This window comes from Tiliqua scincoides, chromosome 3 (assembly GCF_035046505.1).
Source record: "Tiliqua scincoides isolate rTilSci1 chromosome 3, rTilSci1.hap2, whole genome shotgun sequence".
Taxonomy (NCBI): domain Eukaryota; kingdom Metazoa; phylum Chordata; class Lepidosauria; order Squamata; family Scincidae; genus Tiliqua; species Tiliqua scincoides.
The window spans coordinates 114,308,932-114,328,423 of NC_089823.1; the positions used below are offsets into that span (position 1 = coordinate 114,308,932).

At 44.7% G+C, this 19,492-nt stretch overlaps 1 protein-coding gene across 4 annotated transcripts in view; it reads left to right on the forward strand.

Annotated features, from left to right (window-relative positions):
* TBC1D4 (TBC1 domain family member 4) overlaps positions 1–18,768 on the forward strand; it is a 117,685-nt gene extending 98,917 nt beyond the window's left edge. For all 4 annotated transcript variants that reach the window (XM_066619691.1, XM_066619693.1, XM_066619692.1 and 1 more), the window contains 6 exons: positions 198–356; positions 1,855–2,099; positions 8,824–8,983; positions 10,373–10,542; positions 13,320–13,496; positions 15,784–18,768. In XM_066619691.1, coding sequence (XP_066475788.1) covers positions 198–356; positions 1,855–2,099; positions 8,824–8,983; positions 10,373–10,542; positions 13,320–13,496; positions 15,784–15,996 — 1,124 coding nt within the window. In that variant the 3' untranslated portion in view covers positions 15,997–18,768. The remainder of the gene's footprint in view (positions 1–197; positions 357–1,854; positions 2,100–8,823; positions 8,984–10,372; positions 10,543–13,319; positions 13,497–15,783) is intronic.
* The last annotated feature ends 724 nt before the right edge of the window (positions 18,769–19,492 follow it).

A 19,492-nucleotide genomic window follows, 5' to 3' on the forward strand; every position in this document is an offset into this window, starting at 1 on the left:
AGGGGGCCAAATGGCCCCTTTTGAGAATGGTTTCCTTAAAGTCTCACTTCTTTTGAACCAGAGCAACATTAATGTTTCAAAGTGTTGATGTGGATGATGTTTGGAAACGCAAAACAGTGATGGAAATCTGTAATTGCATAGTTCCCTGAATAATTCAGTTTTACATCTCTTCTCCCCCCCCCCCCTTTTGTGTTCAGGTGTTCCAAAAAGTCGCCGGGGAGAAATCTGGCAATTCCTTGCTGTGCAGCATCGTGTAAGACATCGGCTGCCAAACAAACAGCAGCCCCCTGACATCTCTTACAAAGAACTCCTGAAGCAACTGACAGCTCAACAACATGCTATCCTTGTAGATCTAGGTAACTTCTCTGTCATGGCTGACAGATACTTGAGAGATGATGGCTTCTCAAAACGTAAACATCGTGGCAGTAGAGAGTAGAGCTATGTGTGTGGAATAGACTAGGGCAGGGCTTTTCAAACTGGGGTGTTGCGATGCCCCAGCCTGTGGGCCCTGGCCCCTGCCCCCTTAAGGGGTGGTGGCAGCCTGGAGGCAGGGAGGAGGCAGCAGTGCGATCCCGAGGATCACACTGCTCAGGGGGGCTGCAGGGGCTTGGGTACACGTACTCAAGCCCCTGCAGCCTCCTGGGGGCGTGGGAAGCCCGGCGCGACCTGCAGCAGGGCTCCCTGCAGCAGTGAAAGGAGATGCAGAGCTATTGTGCTCGCATCTTCTCTCACTGCTGCAGAGAGCCCTGCTGCAGGTCGTGCTGGGCTTCCCGCACCCTTGGGAGACTGTAGGGGCTTGGGTCCGTGTACCCAAGCCCCTGTAGCCCCCCTGAGCAGCGCGATCCTGGGGATCGCGCCGCTGCCTTCCCCCACCCCTGCTGCCTCCCCCCTCCCGCCCACGCAAGAACTTATTGGCTCTCAAACTCTCCCACTGGGCTAGGGCTATCGCTTCATGCTGGACTTTTAATCAAATGCATGGGGAATCCTTGCTCCAGATCCCAATCTGGTAGCTCTTTCATTGTGGGGTCAGGATATCTTCCTGTAGTTGTCAGTTTTGTTCCTCTACTGAACTTGCAAACAACTGTTACTGAACATTTGTTTTTGTTCTTGATCATACACTGAACATATATCTAATAAGATTTACTGTGCAAGTAATGTATTCTAACAAAAATTGTTGATCTTTGAATTTGTTTGCATAACTGTGGTTATTGCATGATAACTCTGGACCAGACTACAAGTTAGCCTGTAACTTTCCACATACTCTCTTTAAACAAAGAGCAGCTGCACGAGATGTTTTTCCTGAACCATTACAGTATCATTCATAATTTTGATCAAGCTTCTTCCTTATGGATGTCAACTAGAGTACTAGGAAAATGCTCCAGGCAATGCCCAAATGGAAGCCATTTTTGTATGCCTCTTCTCATGTTTGTCTTGAATGTGACAGATTAGTGGTAGCATTGTGGAAGAAATTGGGGGTGGGGAGATGGAGATGGAGATGTCCAAGTTTGCCAAGTGGTGAAGATGGCCAGTGCTGGGATAGCAGAGGAATGATGGTGTTGATAGGATGATCCACTTTTCCCATTTGGTCAAGGATTATCGTGGTATACTTTCTGTTGAAAAGCGGTATATAAATACTGTTAATATACATGTAATCACTTTGGAAGCTGGCCAACTGTTGAGCTGATCAGTTTCCCAAGTGCTTATAAGCACAATATGGTCTCTTGGGTCACTTTTTTCTAGGTAATCTGACTGCACATATGAGCCTTTAGTACTGTTGTTAATAAAAGATAGCATATATGGGCCTCTTGTGGCTTAAGTATTGATTGGCAACTATCTCTTGTTTTTTTGCCCCAGGAAGGACGTTTCCAACACATCCCTACTTCTCTGCTCAGTTGGGGGCAGGCCAACTGTCCCTCTTCAATCTCCTGAAAGCTTATTCCTTGCTGGACAAGGAGGTGGGCTACTGCCAAGGTATCAGCTTTGTGGCTGGAGTGCTGCTTCTCCATATGAGTGAAGAGCAGGCCTTTGAAATGCTGAAGTTTCTCATGTACGACCTTGGCTTCCGGAAACAGTATAGGCCTGACATGATGTCACTGCAGGTAAGGCAAAAGAGATTGCAATTTGAAGCAGAATGTTTTGTTAGGGTCAAGACAATATTGTGAAAAGCCGTGATGTCCCATTGGCTAAATTTGGCTTGCCAGTTCTGTCTGCTGATCTTTTGTAGTCACTGCCATATTCAGTACTCTCCTTTTACCCTCTGCTTCCACCACCTCTTCTAACCGCGCCTAGCCCTGGTTTGATTAACATTTTCTACCCAACAGTTTCCAAAGTTGTATTCAGTGTCTCAGACAACAGCTCTGCTGCTGTGTGACAATGCTGGCTTCAGTGGATTGAAAAACATGAGCATGGCATTGGAAGCTAATTGGCAGGTTTCTACTCTCCTTTTGTGCATTTAATCTGTTTGAAGCTGGCAAATATAGGGTGTGGAAATAAATCTGGACTGTATGCTGTGGTGCTTGGCAGTATAATGACTAAGGAGAACACAGGGAAGAAGTTAGTCTTTTAGCTGTGAAGTGTGTGCATGGGGGTTGGTGATTTTGGAGGGCAGTTACAGGGAGGAACCAGAGACTCGCAGAATGGAGGAAGGTAAGGGAAAGAATAGAAGCCAATAAATGGTTAGAGGTTTGCCTGTGTGTGAGAGGATGGTAGAGAGGCACTGGGCATACATCCTCCTGTAGCTACTGAATTTTGTGGAGATAAACTATTCTTTGAGCCACTGAGTGCCAGACTTGGAAGAGTTCAGGTGGCATATATGAAGATATAAACCATGTATCTTTACGACATGCCTGTGAGGTAAATTTGATATGTTAGGCACGATGCTAAAGGCTAAGACTACTCTTTGCTCAGCTTCGGCTGGTGCGCCAGCTGCGGCCGTACTTGGATCGTGCAGACCTGGCCACGGTGATCCATGCCTCGGTGACATCAAGATTAGATTACTGTAACGCACTCTATGTGGGGCTGCCCTTGAAGACGGTTCGGAAACTGCAACTAGTGCAGAATGCGGCGGCCCGTGTGGTTACTGGAGGTAGGCGGTTCGACCCTGTCAGTCCGCTTCTCCAGCGGCTGCACTGGCTGCCCATTCGTTTCCGGGCCCAATTCAAGATGCTGGTATTGACCTTTAAAGCCCTATACTGCTCTGGACCAGGGTATCTTAGAGATCGCCTGCTCCCGTACAATCCGGCTCGCCCTCTCAGGTCGTCAGAGAAGGCCTTTTTACAAGTGCCGCCGCCTAGGGAGGTACGTGGGGCGGCTGCAAGAAATAGGGCCTTCTCAGTAGTGGCACCAACGCTATGGAACTCCCTTCCCCTTGACTTAAGAATGGCTCCCTCTCTTGAGACCTTTCGGCAAGGCCTGAAGACCCTTCTGTTTAAACAGGCCTTCTGAGTTCTTGGCCTTTTAACATCTTTTTAACATCTTTTAATATTTTTTACAGGCCTGATTCTTTTATGACTTGCTGCTGCTCTATGCTCTTTTTACCTATTTTTACTCTGACTGCTGTTTTTAGTATGTGTTAATATGTTTTTATTTGTTTTTAAATTGTTTTTAATATGTTGTAAGCCGCCTTGAGTCCCTTCGGGGAGAAAGGCGGGGTAGAAATAAAGTTATTATTATTATTATTACTCTGTTTTGACACTGTGTTGGGGTTATGAGACTCTTCTGATCCATTTGAACTTAACCTTGACTTCCTGTAGATTGAAGAGATTAGAAATGCACGGTAAAGGAGTCTGGGGTCTGCCTGTGATTCTCTAGGCCAAGGGTCTCCAAACTTTTTAGCACAAGGGCCACATCATATATCTGACATGTTGTCTTGGGCCAGGAAATAAATACGTGGAGTGATGTGCTGAGATTTTGATTGAATACAATAAGTTGGTAGGGGTGGAAAGAGGAGGGGAGCAGAAGGCAAAATTAACTTGTACAGGAAGAGTGAGAATGGATTTTGAAAAAAGGATTGAAAAAGCATGGCTATATGCCGCATTCGGCCACTCATTCCATTCCATTCCATTCCATTACATTCAGCACCTCTAGTGGCTGAATGTGGTATTACACCCATGCTGGGAGACCCAGCATGATGGGCCACTGTGAGATACAGGAAGCTGGACTAGATGGGTTTTTGGTCTGATCCAGCAGTGCTCTTGTGTTCTTATGACCCAGAAGTACATCTTTCGAGCTATTTTAGCCCTGAGAAGCTGTGGAACAATGCAAGCCGAATAAAAATCTCCGGAGTGCTAGATGTGGTCTGCGGGCTGGGTTTAGGGTCTAGGCCCTAGGATGAATACTTGTTTAAAAGCATTGACTAATTATTGTTCTTCTTGTCCTCTAAAGTGGCCTCTACAAAATAGTGAAATTTTGTAGATATTCAGTTATTTTCAAAATCATTGGTCATATAGCTACTGCTATATGGTGGTCAGGAGTTTCCCAAGGCCCAGATTCACTTCCCTGACGAAGTGCCAGCACTGCCCTTTTGACATTCTCTTAGCGTGGAATCTAGGCAGGTCAAAGAGGCTTGGCTCATGATTGGCATCCCCAGCAGCAGCCTTTCTCATCACTGCAATCACTTCTTCTAACCTCGTCCATGGAAATGTATATGGCAATAGCAAGTAGAGCTGCTGTTGAGAGCCTCCAGTTGGGATGAATGTATGCTGTTGCTGCTTACTGAAGGTGGCTGTCACAGCAGCCCTTCTTGCTCCTGCCAGTTATGTTTTGAAGCCAAAGGGAAGGAGGATGCATATGTGAGTTCATGAGGTTGGGGAGGTGTCCGAGCTTTGTCATGTCCCCTAGAAGGTGGGAAACTTATGAGGGAGGTAGAGGTGTTAGAAGGGAGGCCTCATGCTCCTAATAACCTACTTGGGAGTGGTACAATTGAATATGCCCAAGCTTAAAATGAGCTAATCTGTATTGAGCTCAGATGGTTGTATGTGTGCCCAGGAAAACTTGCCCATCATAATGTGGAAGTAAAGCTGTATGGAGCCTGGCTGCTGGTCTGACAAACTGTTAAGAAAAAATGGCTGCTTGCTTTCTTAAGTGTAAGCCTCCATTAACAATGTGATCAGATTTGACAGCTGATCAATATTTCTGTGCTTCTCATTTCTCTTCAGAGGTGATTGGGAGTCTGTGTTTGGAATGACAATTGGTAAAAAAAAATGAGAACTTTGAGTGAGAGGGTCTGTTGCAGTTGGTGGTTTTGATTGATCTCGGGATTGGAGCTCCTGGAGGAAAGGCTAAAGCCTTTTTTTCTAAACTTAAAGATAGTCAAGGGGGACATAAAGTGAACAATAAATGAAACTGGCCTTTGCTATCAAAAAGGCACACTCCTGGCCGCTAATAGAAATCTTAACCTTCCAAAGCACATATGTTTCCTGGAAGAATATCAGAACTTCGTATTTCACTTGATATACTGACCTGTATTGTGAGGTAACTTACGAATAGGTCCTATGTTTATGTCCTCCGCCACACGTTCATATACATGTGAGGGCTTCTGGGTAGCCTGCCTGACTTTGTCAAACAATGATCACTGGGAGAGCGGGGGCAGGGTTTTGTTGGCACACTACCAGTGGGGGTTGGGCTAAGCTGGGGTTGTGTTTGTTTTTCACCTATAAACTAGCAGAAGTGATGTCGCTAGCATGGTTCTAGTTTGATCCATTTACAAATGATCACAAGCACAGAAAGTTGCGTAAAATGTGCTTCAGGGTGCTTTCGTGACTTTAAATATTTATTTACAAGATTTCAAAGAGCATTTTTGCCTGTACAGACCTACTATAGAAAAACTTATTCAGCAGCTAGCCCCCAAATTACTGTGTGTTTTGTCCCCCTCCCAATTCACCCTCAGCTATCATGGTGCAAACATTTGGCATCTGTCCTCAGAAATCATGGCACCCCCACATTCCATCTGGAAGGCAAATGATATGCATGGTGGCTGCTGTGTTTAATACCTTTTGAATTTGAAGGAAAGGTTGCAAGTGTGCTAGAAGTTGAAAAATGTATGTGACCCTAGCGTACTAGAGGGAGAGTCACATACACCTCTTGAGTGCTACTGGCGCTGCTAGTTGAAAAACAAATGCGGCATGTAAATGCCCCCAGGAAGTCCTCTTATGTAGAGGAATGTGTGGGTCACATAGTTTGCAAACATTTAAGGAAAATGTCCCATGATCAAGTGTGTTCTAGTAATCAAGGTGTCTTAGGCGTTAGGTTTCGAATTACAGCATCTTAACTAGTGCAAGAATAAGCAGAGAGAGGGAGAGAGTCTCCCTTAAATCAAGTTTGTCTTGGGTTATAATTGTACCAAATTTGTGGTTGCTAGGTACAACAATTTCTTTAACCTCAGCCAGTGATATGTAGAATCATATATATTAGAAAACAAAATCTTATGTGGTGTTGGGAATCTGTGTTTAGTCTAGACTGTTACATTGAAATGCAGCCTTGAGACCTACAAATGTGATGGGTTTGTAACCTTTTCCTCTGAGGCTGTTTTTGCAATCAAAAGTATACCCCTCCCATACTAGATTCACATGGGAAAAGGTTGTGTCTTTGCTAAACCTAGTTCCAAATTCCACTTGAGCTATAGATTCATGAGATTGCTTTGCAAAAGTCTATAAAAATTTTCCACCAGTAAGGAAGATCAGTTCTGACCCAGTTCAGACTTGCTGAAAGAATGGAGATGGAAAAGACTGAAAATCTTCTGAGGACAACCATAATCTTACATTTAAGGGTATAGTTTATGGTAACATTTTGCATAAATGGCTCCTGGGAAAGAAGGCCTTCAGCTCCAGGAAGGTGCTGTCACTGAGACCTGGGAAGGCAGGGTTTTTTCAGCGCTCATTAGTTATCGTATGGATATACAAAGAAGGTTACTGAGTGGGCAGAATGACTTTAAGTCTCACCTCATCTGGAAGACTAGTGACCTTTTTCCTTTAGCCCAGTTCCTTGGGAAAGGAATTCAGTGGCTGCATCTGGAGTGACTACCACTTAAGTGCACTCCCATGTTGTGCAGCAGAATGAATTCCTTTTGTCACTGGTTGGGGAAACCATGGCTGCCCACCTGAATCTACCAGGACTTCCCTGTCACTGTAAAACTGCTAGCAGAGAGGAGGAGGAGGGACGAGCCAGGCAGTGAGAGAGCTTCTTGGCAAACCCCTCCCAGGATAACCTGTTCCTTGAGTTATCCCAGGAAAACTCAAGCACTGTCCTCATAGTTCTGTGTGTCTCCTTCCTGTAGAAACATCCCAAGTGGGCTTCGCAGTCAATTGTCCAGGAATCTCTGCTAACTGAGAGCCCAGTCCTGCGCTCGGCGGCACGACTCTGTACCGCTGAGCACTGTTACATATGTGCCGTAAGGCACATTGGCCAGCCTCACCGCCGGGCTCCCGCCAGTGCTAGCCCAGCGCCGGCTGGTGCTGGGCTAGCGCAGGGCGGTCGCCCAGCTTCTGTGGCTCGGCCGTTTCCTGGACCGCCGAGCTGCGGAATGGTAGGTGGGGACGGGGCGGGGAGGAGGTGTTCCGGGGAGGGGGGAGGCCCGCGGGGGGTGGAGAGAGGGTGGTGAGGAGGCGTGATGGGGAGGTGTGATGCGGGGAGGGGGGCGGGCTGGAGGCGTGCCTGGGGGAGGGATGGGAGGCTGGTCCACGGAGCTCTGCTCTACAGGATCCAGGGCATTCGTGTAGGGCTGCGCGCCCTACATGAGTGCCTTTACCTAAAGTGAGTAGCCCCATTGTGGGGCTTCTTACCTTACTCGGGGGAAGGGGATGAATGTCCCCTTTTCCTGAGGCGCCTCCTGCAGTAGCTCGGGAGGCGCAGGATCTGGCGGCAGCCCTTCTCTGTGCTGCTGAGCCTGGGCACCCTGGGCAGCTCAGAATTTGGCTGTTAGTAAGCTATTCTCCCAGTAGATTTTGTGTTGCTGCCTGACCAGAAATCTGAAGCTGCCCTGCAAGCTTTGAAATCCTTCACTCTGGCTCCTCTGGCTTTATCTGCTGTCTGTGTCTTCAGTGGATCTGCTGCTCTGTCAGTGGGTTTACACTTCATTTTCTGCACCACAGTATTGCAACAGTACTAATGACTGCTGTTATTGGAGGTACTTCATCTCTCAGGCAGTCTCGCTTATGAAGTGCTATATAAATGCTAGTTAGTAGTCCTAAATCTTCAAAATGTTTCAGATACATTTTCTCAGAACTATAAAGTTGTGCAACTTTATTATATGTTCACTTTATTATACGTGCATTGCAGGTGATGGGGTGGGGAGGAGAGAAGGGGGGCTAGTTAAAGACTAGGTCAGTGACATTCAAACTGCACACTTTTTAGCTTTTGCTTGGTTCCCAAGTGGTTCCTTAGTCATAGATCTACCATAGACACAGTGTCAGTGAATCGTGAAAACAAGTATTTCAAGCATGCATGGTTACTCCATGAGCATATTTGGTAGCAACAAGCCAGAGAAGACCCTCCCCCCAAGGGGAGCCCTTCAACATTTATTCCTCTCATCTGGAAAATTGGTAGCCAGTGTCACAAATGACTTGCACAGTGGAAGTTTGTGACACACCTAAACATGGTGAAAGGAGCCAATGGTTATGACCCTGAGTCGGGCCAGTGCTCATGCCTTTCTTCCTAGACTAGAAGGAAAAGCAAGCAAAGGCATGGTTGGCTGAATATGTACACTCAGTCTCATAGTAATGTTGATTGCGGGGGGGGGGGGAGAGATTCAGCCAGCGCTAAGATATGTTGAGCATTCTTATTAGAAAATGGTTGAGAAGTTTCTAATTCTTTCCCATTTTATTATAGATCCAGATGTACCAGCTGTCAAGGCTCCTCCATGATTATCACAGAGACCTCTACAACCATCTAGAAGAGAATGAAATTAGCCCTAGCCTTTATGCTGCACCATGGTTCCTTACTTTATTTGCCTCACAGTTTCCACTGGGATTTGTTGCCAGAGTGTTTGGTAGGAATATTTTTTTAGTACAGTAGTAAAGTGAGTTATTTCTAATATCTGTAAGCATTTCAAAGAGGGATTAGAACTTTTGTTCCACTGGGTCTTTCATTGACTATTGTGGTGTTTGTTTGCTTAAATTGTTCTATTATGCTGTTTTTAGGTTGATGTTATGTAAGAGGGAGTGTTTGTTGGCCACATTGAGTTTCTTGTATGGTAGGGTATTAATGTCTTAAAATTAACTAAATGAACAAATGCAGTCTTCTCCACCCATCTCTTTCTGTAACCATCAGCCCAATCCTAACAAATTCTAACACTAATGCAGCCCAGGATAAGGGGACAAAAGCTCTCCTATCTTGAGAAGACTGCCCCTCCACTACAGGACGTAGTGCTCACCCTGTTGGCATGCCTGTATTGGTGCTGGAAAGTTGGTTAGGATTGGGCTGTATGGGAATTGTATCGCTGTGAGAGAAGCTGTGTAGATTCACAGCTTCTCTCACAGCGATACAATTCCCATACAGCCCAATCCTAACCAACTTTCCAGCACTCTTGGCACTCTTAAACCTATGGGTTCTAGAAGCCACGATATAAAGCCAGTATCCATTTGTAGCATACTTCAACCCATACCTCACCCCAGCACTGTCTGTTCTAGTGGCTGTCTGCTGGTATTCAATTGCATCTTTTTAGATTGTGAGCCCTTTTGGGACAGGGAGCCATTTAGCTATTTGATTTTTCTCTGTAAACCGCTTTGTGAACTTTTAGTTGAAAAGCGGTATATAAATACTGTTAATAATAATAATAATAATACTTCCTCTTCAAAACCATATACAAAACACAAATCATTAGCATTGGGTCACCAATGGTAACTACTGTAGTTATTATGTGATGTAGAATAAGTTGGCATGTAATGTAAGGAAGAGATCTTTTAGCAATGGCAATATTAAGATAATTTTGAAAGTAATCTATTCTGTTTAGACTGACCTGTTTCATCCGGACTTGACTGCCTATCACACTGTTTCAGCATCCCTGCAAAGCTGCTTTGTCCCAGTAGCTTTAGGCTGGCGAACTGCCATCTACAGTGGAAATAGGAGGGCACCAGCTGACAACTCCCTAGCCATGCTCCAGATGTGTGTGCATTGTCTGCAGAGACAAGTGCTGAATCCGGGGAGGGGGATTACTTATCACAAGTTGGAACCCTGATTCAAACTCTCCCTACATTCAGCTCCTGCCCCCTGCAATCAAATGCTGAGTGTCAGATCACCCAGGGTCCTGTCTAGAAAGCGCTTTGTGAAGCCCACTTTCATCATATACATTTATTTACAACTTGCTGTGTATGTTGACTGAAACTATATCTTATATTAGAAAGGTATATCTGATTTATATTTTGCCTTTATGCCCCAGACATTATTTTTCTTCAGGGAACAGAAGTCATATTTAAAGTTGCGCTAAGTCTGCTCAGCAGCCAAGAGGAACATCTCATGATGTGTGAGACTTTTGAGAATATTGTCGAGTTTCTTAAAAACACGCTGCCAGACATGACGAAACCCCAGATGGAGAAGATTATGACACAGGTAATGTTCATTTTTATCCAGTAAGTATCATGCCTAAAAATTATATCCCATGAGAGCTGGTGTAGCGCAATGGTTATGAGACTGGCCTGTGAATCAGAAAATTCTCAGTTTGAGCCTCCTGACTACCTTGAACTCTTTATGTGCCCTTAGACAAGCTGCTGTTCTCTCTGCCTCGGGTCCTCCCACCATCTGCACAATGGGGGTGATAGATAATATTAACAGTGGTGTAGCTAATGGGGTAGCAATTGTACCAGGCAACAAACTCTAGGGGGGCAACAACCTGAGATTGACAGTAGCCAAAATTGTGAAAACCTTGGTATTTTCAGATACTATCATGTGATACCAATCGATGTAGAATTTAATGTAGAATGCAGTGAAACAAACTGCATCAAAATATCTCTAGTCTATCAAAGGTTATAGCCAAATAACCAGAACATAAAAAACACAATTGCATTATGTAACAGAAACTGGATTTTCTTAACCCAAAATTGACCAGTGAGACTGTTCCGAGCCAATTAAGTGTTGTTGCAATACAGCAGGGAACCTGTGAGGTGTTAATATGGGGGTGAAGTGGCAGAGCAAGTGGCTGGCAAGCTGCTGGGGGAGGAGTCAGATTTCCCCCATTTTCACTTTTTTAAAAGCTTGGTTGCGATGTCACTTCTGGACATCAGTTTGAGCTTTGCACCAGGCTACACAATCATAAGCTACACCACTGAATAATAACTTACCTTACAGGGTTATTAAGACACAAATATGTGACATTGATAGAGGGCTCAAAATGCAGTAGTAGCTTTTATATAGCACTTTAAGGTGAAGTTCTGGAATACCTGGAATATTGAGTCCTGATTCATGGGCTGTGTTCCACCTTCATTTCTGTATTTTTTTGTGTGTGTGTTTTAACTTTTTCTTTTTTCATACCCAGTAAGTAACTGCACTGGTTTTCAAAGTAAACTGCAATTGAAGAATTGCCTCTGAATGAGAGCTGACAGTATAGTGGCTAGCATGTTGAACTTAGCCTAGAGTTCAAATTTGTGCTTAAACATGAAGTTCACTGGGTAATCTTGGACCAATCGGTATCTCTCAACCTAACCTACCTCACAGGGTGTTTGTAAGCAGAAATAGGGGAGCATGGGGCGGGGAGGGAAACACTATATGCATTGCCCTGAGTTCTTTGGGAAAAAAGTTTGATAAATGTCATAACCTCTTGCAAGAAGACCTGAAGGCTAGAAATGCTTTGGTCTGCTACTTGGTATGGCAGCCTGGAATGTTTCCTGACAAACAGCCCAATCCTAAACTTCCCGGTGCCCGCTGGAGCAGTGGTGCCCAAGCAGCTACTGCTGTATCCAGCAGGTGCCGGAAAGCCGCCAGGAGTCTCCTTTCATCCCCATACCATATGGAAAACCCCAAGCCCTGCAGTGGGGCTTCTCAAGTCTGCACTGGCTATCTTGCCGGTGCAAAATGGGGCCTTCTGGCCTTCCACCCTCTTCCTGCACCAGTTTCTCCACCTGTCCTATCCTCTCCCTGTCCCATTCTACCCACTCCCCACCTTCCCCCACCCCAAAGCTACTTACCACCGACTAGTGCTGCTGGAGCGCTGGCTCGCCCTCCTTGCAGCGCTGAGGCTCAGCACTGACTGGTGCTGGCCCAGCGCCAGCAACCCCTCTTCTCCAGTGCCTCATATTTGCAACACCCAACACTGGCGCTAGAGCGCAGCACCAGCACTGAGAAGCTTTAGGATTGGACCCAAAGTCTCCTCAGTGGCAAAAGGGAAACTTCCCACACACAATGTGGTTTTTTTACTTTCCTCCTCAAGCATCAGGTTGGGTACAACACATTTATGCACAAATAAGCATCTTATTTGAGCTATTTCTGTTCAGAATGTGTTTGTGTGAGTAAAAGCTAGTGAGAGCACACCTTAAGGAATCATTTGACTGGGCTATGTTTGGGTGAATTAATGATATTAAAACTGTTCTGTGAAGAGCTTCTTGGAGTCAAATATAGTGTCTGAGCCACCGCAGTACAGATCCAACCTTGTTATACATGGATTTTTTATACACTGATTTGACTCAACAGGCATGGCCCCTGCAAATGAGAAGGAATGTGCTGATCCCTGGAGAAGGGGAAAAATGCATCCATTAAAAATTGCAGTTTAAAAAACAAGGACATTGGTTTTTTAAATGGATTTGCTTTAGTGCAATTTTTGCCATCCACTTTGAGTTCTGGGAGCAGAACCCTTGCAAATAATGAGACTCAATCTGTAATTCTAAGTATACCAGTTTACTCCGTGAAATCTGTAATTTCTTTGAACTCTTTACAGAGCATTTTGACTAGAGGTTGAGAAAACTCCCTGGCTGTCCTGCTGTCTGTAGACTCTTTATCTGTATGAGACAGACCTTCTGGTCTTCATAAGGGGCCTGTTGGTCTCCTTGGTCCCAGTATCTCTGGATAAGAAAGTGAAATCAGGGTAAAGGACAAAACAATGGCTGTGCTCCTGCTAATAGTTCCTGGCTGGTAACACCTTTTTGAGTACATTTATTGGCCCGGAAGCTTATTGGAACAAAGCTACATCATTGCATATTATTTTAAGGGACCTATAGGTTAAAAATGCTAGTGCAAGCTTCTTTTGTTGCACTTTACTCTCACCCTCAGTTTTGATGCCTGTAGTGAGGCAGCAAAGATGGGGGAAGCATTTCAGCCCAGCAAGCTACCTGACTTGCTTGAATTAATCAACACATGACCCTCTCCAAAAACCAACTTGTTTGCTCTTCTCTTGGAAGGTATTTGAGATGGACATTTCCAAACAGCTTCATGCCTATGAGGTGGAGTACTATGTTCTACAGGATGAGCTCCAAGAAAACTCAAATCCATGTGACAATGGGGAAGCTCCAGAAAAACTCGAACGAGCAAACAGTCAACTGAAGAGACAGAATATGGACCTCTTGGAGAAACTGCAGGTAAACCATCAAGGGGCAAAGAGATGTCTGGCAGGAGATACGGATCCGGGAACTCAGGTCTCTGCAGAACATTTCAAAAGTGGTGAGGGGAGAAGCACAGGATGAGAGCAGGGAGCTTAACCCTTCTGTTACTCATTCCCTCCTACTCCTAGCCTCTTTTCCTCAAATTCCCAAATTCACATTTGCTGTTGCTAAGAAAAGGGAATGTAGAGAAAGGGTTAAACAACCCTGTTGTGGGTTATTTAAGGTCCCCTTCACCTTGCATCTCTTTCTTGCTTCTGCTATCCTACAAATTTTTAATGTTTGGCAAAAGATACAGATCAGGTAGCAAAAGATTTTGAGTAGAATTGCACAAATGTGGGTCATGCTAGAGATCCATATCATTAACTGGCAGGCAGGCAGTTAGCCAGTTTATAGAATCAATATATTCGAATTCTAGACCTTTCTGTGGACTGCTAACACTCTAGGCCAGTGATTTCCAAACTCTTTAGAGGCCCTAGAGCAGCCATTTTCAACCACTGTGCCGTGGCACACTGGTGTGCCGCGGATGGTCCACAGATGTGCCTCAGGAGTTTGAGGAGGGTCATTTATTAGAATGGCCATTGGGGGGTTTGAGCACCCAACCAGCAACATGGTGTGCCTTGTCAGTTGTCAAAATACTGATGATGTGCCTTGGCAATTCTAGCACCTTGTCAGTGTGCCATGAGATGAAAAAGCTTGAAAATCACTGCCCTAGGGGCTTCTGCCTGATACATAAATATCAATGGTGATTGGGCAGCAATCCCGGCCCCACAAGTAGCAGCTTGTTTAATGCTCGATGCACATAACCTAATCTGCCAAGTCAGTTTCACGAACCACCAAAAATTGAATCATGACCCATTGGTGGGTCCCAAACCCATGGTTTGAGAACCACTGCTCTACACCAGGGGTGCTTAAACCCCGGCCCTGGGGCCACTTGTGGCCCTCGAAGACTCCCAATGCGACCATCAGACACCCAGTCTCCAATGAGCCTCTGGCCCTCCGGAAACTTGATGGAGCCTGCACTGGCCCGACGCAACTGTTCTCAGTGTGAGGGCGACTGTTTAACCTCTCGCATTAGCTGTGGGATGAGGGCTACCTCCACTGCTTGCTATTTCATGTCTGATGCAGTAGCAGCAGCAGAGAAAAGGCCAGCCTTGCTTTGTGCAAGACCTTTTATAGGCCTTGAACTATTGCAAGACCTTCATTCATTCAAATAAGTTCCATCTCTAGTATATTAATTTATGTAAACTTATTCAAATTTTAAATGTAAATTAATTCTTTTTTCCCCTGGCCCCTGACAGTGTCAGAGAGATGATGTGGCCCTCCTGCCAAAAACTTTGGACACCCCTGCTCTACGCTATATGTGGGGAGCTGCATGAAAGGCACCATCACCACCAAGTGCCAATATGTTTGGGGGCTCTTGGGAAGATTTACTGTTTATAGCCACCTCACAGATTGGGGGTCAGTAGGTCAAGCCAGCGGTTTTCAAACTCCCTTGGAGAGTTTGAGCCGCTCTAAGTTCTTTCAGGGGTGGGGGGAGGCAGCGGCGCGATCCCCAGGATCGCACCGCTCGGGGCTGCAGGAGCTTGGCTGCATGTACCAGAGCCTCCTGCAGCCTCTCGGGGGTGCAGGGAGCCCTTCTTTACCTTCTGCGGGACCTTAAAGAAAAAAAAGTTGTTTAACTGTAGCTTCCTAATGTGAGAGGGCAGTTGGCTGACAATTCATCAATCATTCTCTCTCCATGCACTTCAAACAGCTTTAGTCCAAGGGAAGAGATTCCCCCCCTTCTCCCTGAGCATGTGAAAGAGTGTTAAATAGCAGTGATTAGCACTACCTCCATTCTTTCCCCTGGTGAAGGGAGGGATTGCTGCCTCTGAGTGAAGCCTTTCTAAGCGCCTGGAGAGAGACTGATTGTCCGCTTGATGCACTACAAAGATCAGTAAGGCTTTATACAGCAAGAAATACCTGTATAATAAAGGCTGTTTTTAAATCACCAAGCAAAGGGACATTTTTTTAAAAAAAATGGATTTGCTTTAATACGATTTTTGCTGGGAATGCAAACAAAGAGACTCAATCTCTAGATACTTATTTCCAAGGGCGTAGTGTGAAAACACTTGTGATGTGGAAATGTCTGTACCTCCCATGGGCCTGATGAGCAATTTGATTACAAGATGCTGCCATACATTTTCCCAGGTATTATGTCTTGCTACTCTTGAACAAGCTCTCTTCCTAAAATCTCTCTTGGTTTTTTTGTTTTTTTTAATAGGCAGCTCATGCTAAAATCCAGAGTGTAGAATCTATTCTGGAAGATGTCTTGACAAGAGAGAACAAAATGAAGAGCTTAATCCAGTCACTGGAACAAGAGAAGACACTCTATCGAAAGACTATTGAGAAACTCTGTAAATACTTGCCAACTGAAGCACTGTCCGACTGTGAGCAGCTGCTAAAGCAGGTGAACTGTAACCCAAGCAAAATCTAAAAAAAAAAAAGCCATAAGTAAAGAGTTGCAGGCAACATGGTTTCTGTCAATAAAGGAAAGGAAAGAGGAACAGTTTGCTGTAGAAAGGTATCTGCATCATTTCACACGGGTACTGGGATTCTTACAGCAGCAGAGAGGCCTTTTAAATCTTGATATGCAAATCCCAGGATAAATATTTTTAATAATGTGTACATAAATTGCAATGCAAAAAAAGCTGAATCTGATGAGGACAATTAGATGTATATTTAGGATTGATCTAAAGGAAAAAAAAGACTGGTGTTTACTTAAAATGCCAGCCTCAATGCAGGTGGACCCTGTTTATCTGTGAATTTTATATCTGCGAATCTGGTTCAAAGTGGGTCCCCTGGACCCACTTTGAACCAGACTCGGACCCCACCTGAACCCTCTGAAGGTGACCAGAGCACAGCTCCATTTGCCTCTGAAGGACTTTCTGAAGGAAAAAAATGCAGCTTGCAGTTTTCCTCTGGAAACTGGAAGTCACTTTTTTTTTGTCCTTTAGGTCAACCCTGCAGAGGCCACAGGCAGATATGTATGCAGCCTCTGCAGACCTCAAAAGGCCTCCAGAGGTGACCAGAGCATAGCCTTTGGAGGCTTTAAAGGGGCTGAAACCTTGGATTTTTGTATCTGCGAGGGGGGTTCTGAGAACGAATCCCTTGTGGATACCAAGGCCCCACCTGTACGTTCCCTTAATCTGTGTGGTGACAGGAACATGGTGTTGTGTGTTTCCGTACATTGATTAATACTTGAAAAGAAAAACAAGAATGTAACTCTTTTCCCTCCAAAGAAGAGCATGTTTCCCATTTTTAGTGGGGGAATTCTTTGTTTTGTGTAGGATTTCTTTCCTTCTGGTAACTTTTTGGGGGAAGATCCCTAGCTCTCATGTGCCTGTAATGAATTCTACTGACAATTGCATATATGCAACAGTAATTCTGACCGGCTGTCGTTCTCTGGCCTTGCTGTTGAGGAGAGTTAACAATGCCAAGTGGCTTTCCTGCGCCTATTGACAAGTGGCCAGGCCTTGCTTTCCCAATGATGCCTCAAGAAGTCAGGGAAAAGTGAGGGTTAGAAACAGCTCTTCTCTCAACTCTTCCCTGAGCACTGTTGTGTGAAATTAAAAGTTGAAACAGACTAGCAGAAGCCCTATGTGACATATCTGTTGTTTGGCTGTATCATTTCAGAACACAGGTGGTGGATAGAATGCTTAAATTACTCTCTCACATAAAATACATGTACAGAGCTAGCATGTTGGAGAACTTTCTAGAATAACCTCTTCTCAGATGTGCTCATTTTTACATACGCTGGCATTATTTTATACGGTGAAACATTGGTGAAAAGCAATCATATGGTGGAAGCATTTAATCCTTTCACCTTGTTTAGCCTTCTAGCAGATTGATCATGCGGAGGGAGGCTTTGTTAGTCTCCTTTTAGCACTAAGGGAACACAAGGCAGGGATAGCATGTCCTGTTTAATATAGGATGGTTATGGGGTTTCAAAGAGCCAAAGAAACCTTATGTGATTTCATTGTTTCCTTCGTTTAAAAGGCCACCCCTTTGCACTGGGTCAGTGACCCCTCCAGCTTTTTTCTTTTATTGGAACACAGACACTGGATTAACTTTTAAGCATTAGGATTCCTTAAATATGTAGAAATACTATAGCATCAAAAATGCACTTGCCTCAGAGGAGCATATGGGCTTTTAATGGTGAACTCTGCAGGGAAGTGGTTACTCAGATCTAGCAATTGGTACATTTTCTGCTTAAAACATCTGTTCCATAGTATACTACTTTAAGAAGAAAAAAAAAAGCAAATATGAAATAGACACAGTTTGCTTTACAGGCACCTTCTGTCCTTATTTACTCTTGCTCTGCACAATTTTGAAGATTTGTTGTTTTGAGAGGTTACTTCTGTCGCATAAACCAGACCCTGGTCAGAATGTTACCCTAACAAAGCTCTGAAAATAGCCTGTCAGTCATACACAGGAAACGTGCATTTTGGAACATGCTTGAATTGTTACAGTGGGTTTTTGTCATATTCCTCCAGGTATAGTTTTTAATAACAAGCAAAGTGCCAAATTCAGCCAAGTGTCTTACTCGTACAGGTTATATGTGTGGGGGGAGGGTTGAACAGGGGAGGTTGCCATTGCTTCCTTTTTGTAACGTGCATTATGTGAGGGACAAGCAAAACTAAGGGACAGCAAACACAAGTTGGTTTGCTGAGTTATTGCTGCTTTGTAAGTCTTTTTTCTCATCCCCTCCCTTGTTATGCAATAGTAATCATGGCGTACCATGGACACAGTCCAACTGGAGTGTAAGAAATGAATGGGAGACTGTGTAACTTCTGATATCTTCCAGTTGTGCGCAAAACAGATTTCTTATAGAATGTGCCTGCTATTCTTTTCTTGCCATTGCTGCCTCTTACCAAATGAATAAACTTGCATGGAATTTGGTGAAGTTGTAACAGTAGTATATTTACCAAGTAAAAGAAAAGCCAAATGGTATATTGTATTTTTTTTTTGTTCGTTTGTTTTTTTGCAACTTCATTCAAAACCATTTGAGGCAACTTAGTGCATATGGAACCAGTTCCAGGCAACTGTCAAACTGTGTGCTACAATGATTGAGTTGCTCAGGAACATGTTGCAATGTTTTTTGTTTTTGTTCTTAGAGGCACAGAATGTTTCACCCTACATTGATCTTGATATCGACTTGCTCATGTATCACCTGGAGAATTTTCAATAAATATTTCATTGCTGCATTTCCCCTGGCTGCTTTCATTTGCAGTACTGCTCTTCTGTGTGGAGAGAGTGAACAGGTTCTTCTTTTTGTATTGTAGCACTAGAACTTGGGGTCACCCAGTTTAATTGACTGGGAGCAAATTACTGAAATAAGGGCTGATAAGAGAAAGTACTTTTTTTGCACAATTAACTTTTTTGCACAATTAACAATTAACTTTGCACAATTAACCTGTGGCTTTGTTGCTTTAACAGAGGATTGGGGAGATTGATGAACTAATAGCCTTTTAAATATGTGAAATGTACTCACAATGTTCAGAGGCAGCATATCAGAGTCAGATGGTGTAGTGCAATGGTTCCCAAACTTCTACAAGGAACCCTGTGAGTATTTGCGGGGGGGGAGGGGACAGCGACAGCAACACCACCATGGCAGCCAAGGGGTTTAGTAAGGTACCTGTGGGGCAGTGACAGCCATACAAAGGATGCAGGGGCCCTACAGTCACCTCTGTGGGCATCCCTACTGCCCCAGAGAGCGCCTATCTCTGATCACAGACCACTTCCAGGTTCATGATTGCAAACGAAGTGGGTCGCGATCAGAGATAGGAGCTGTTTGGAGCAGTGGGGAGGCCTACATCCTCCAGATGGTGGGTGCTGCTCCAGGTACCTTGGTCGTGGTGGCAGTGCCGTCACCACCATCAGTGGAGGCAGTGCCGTCACCACCCCATTAAGGGGAATGACTGCTTTCAGTT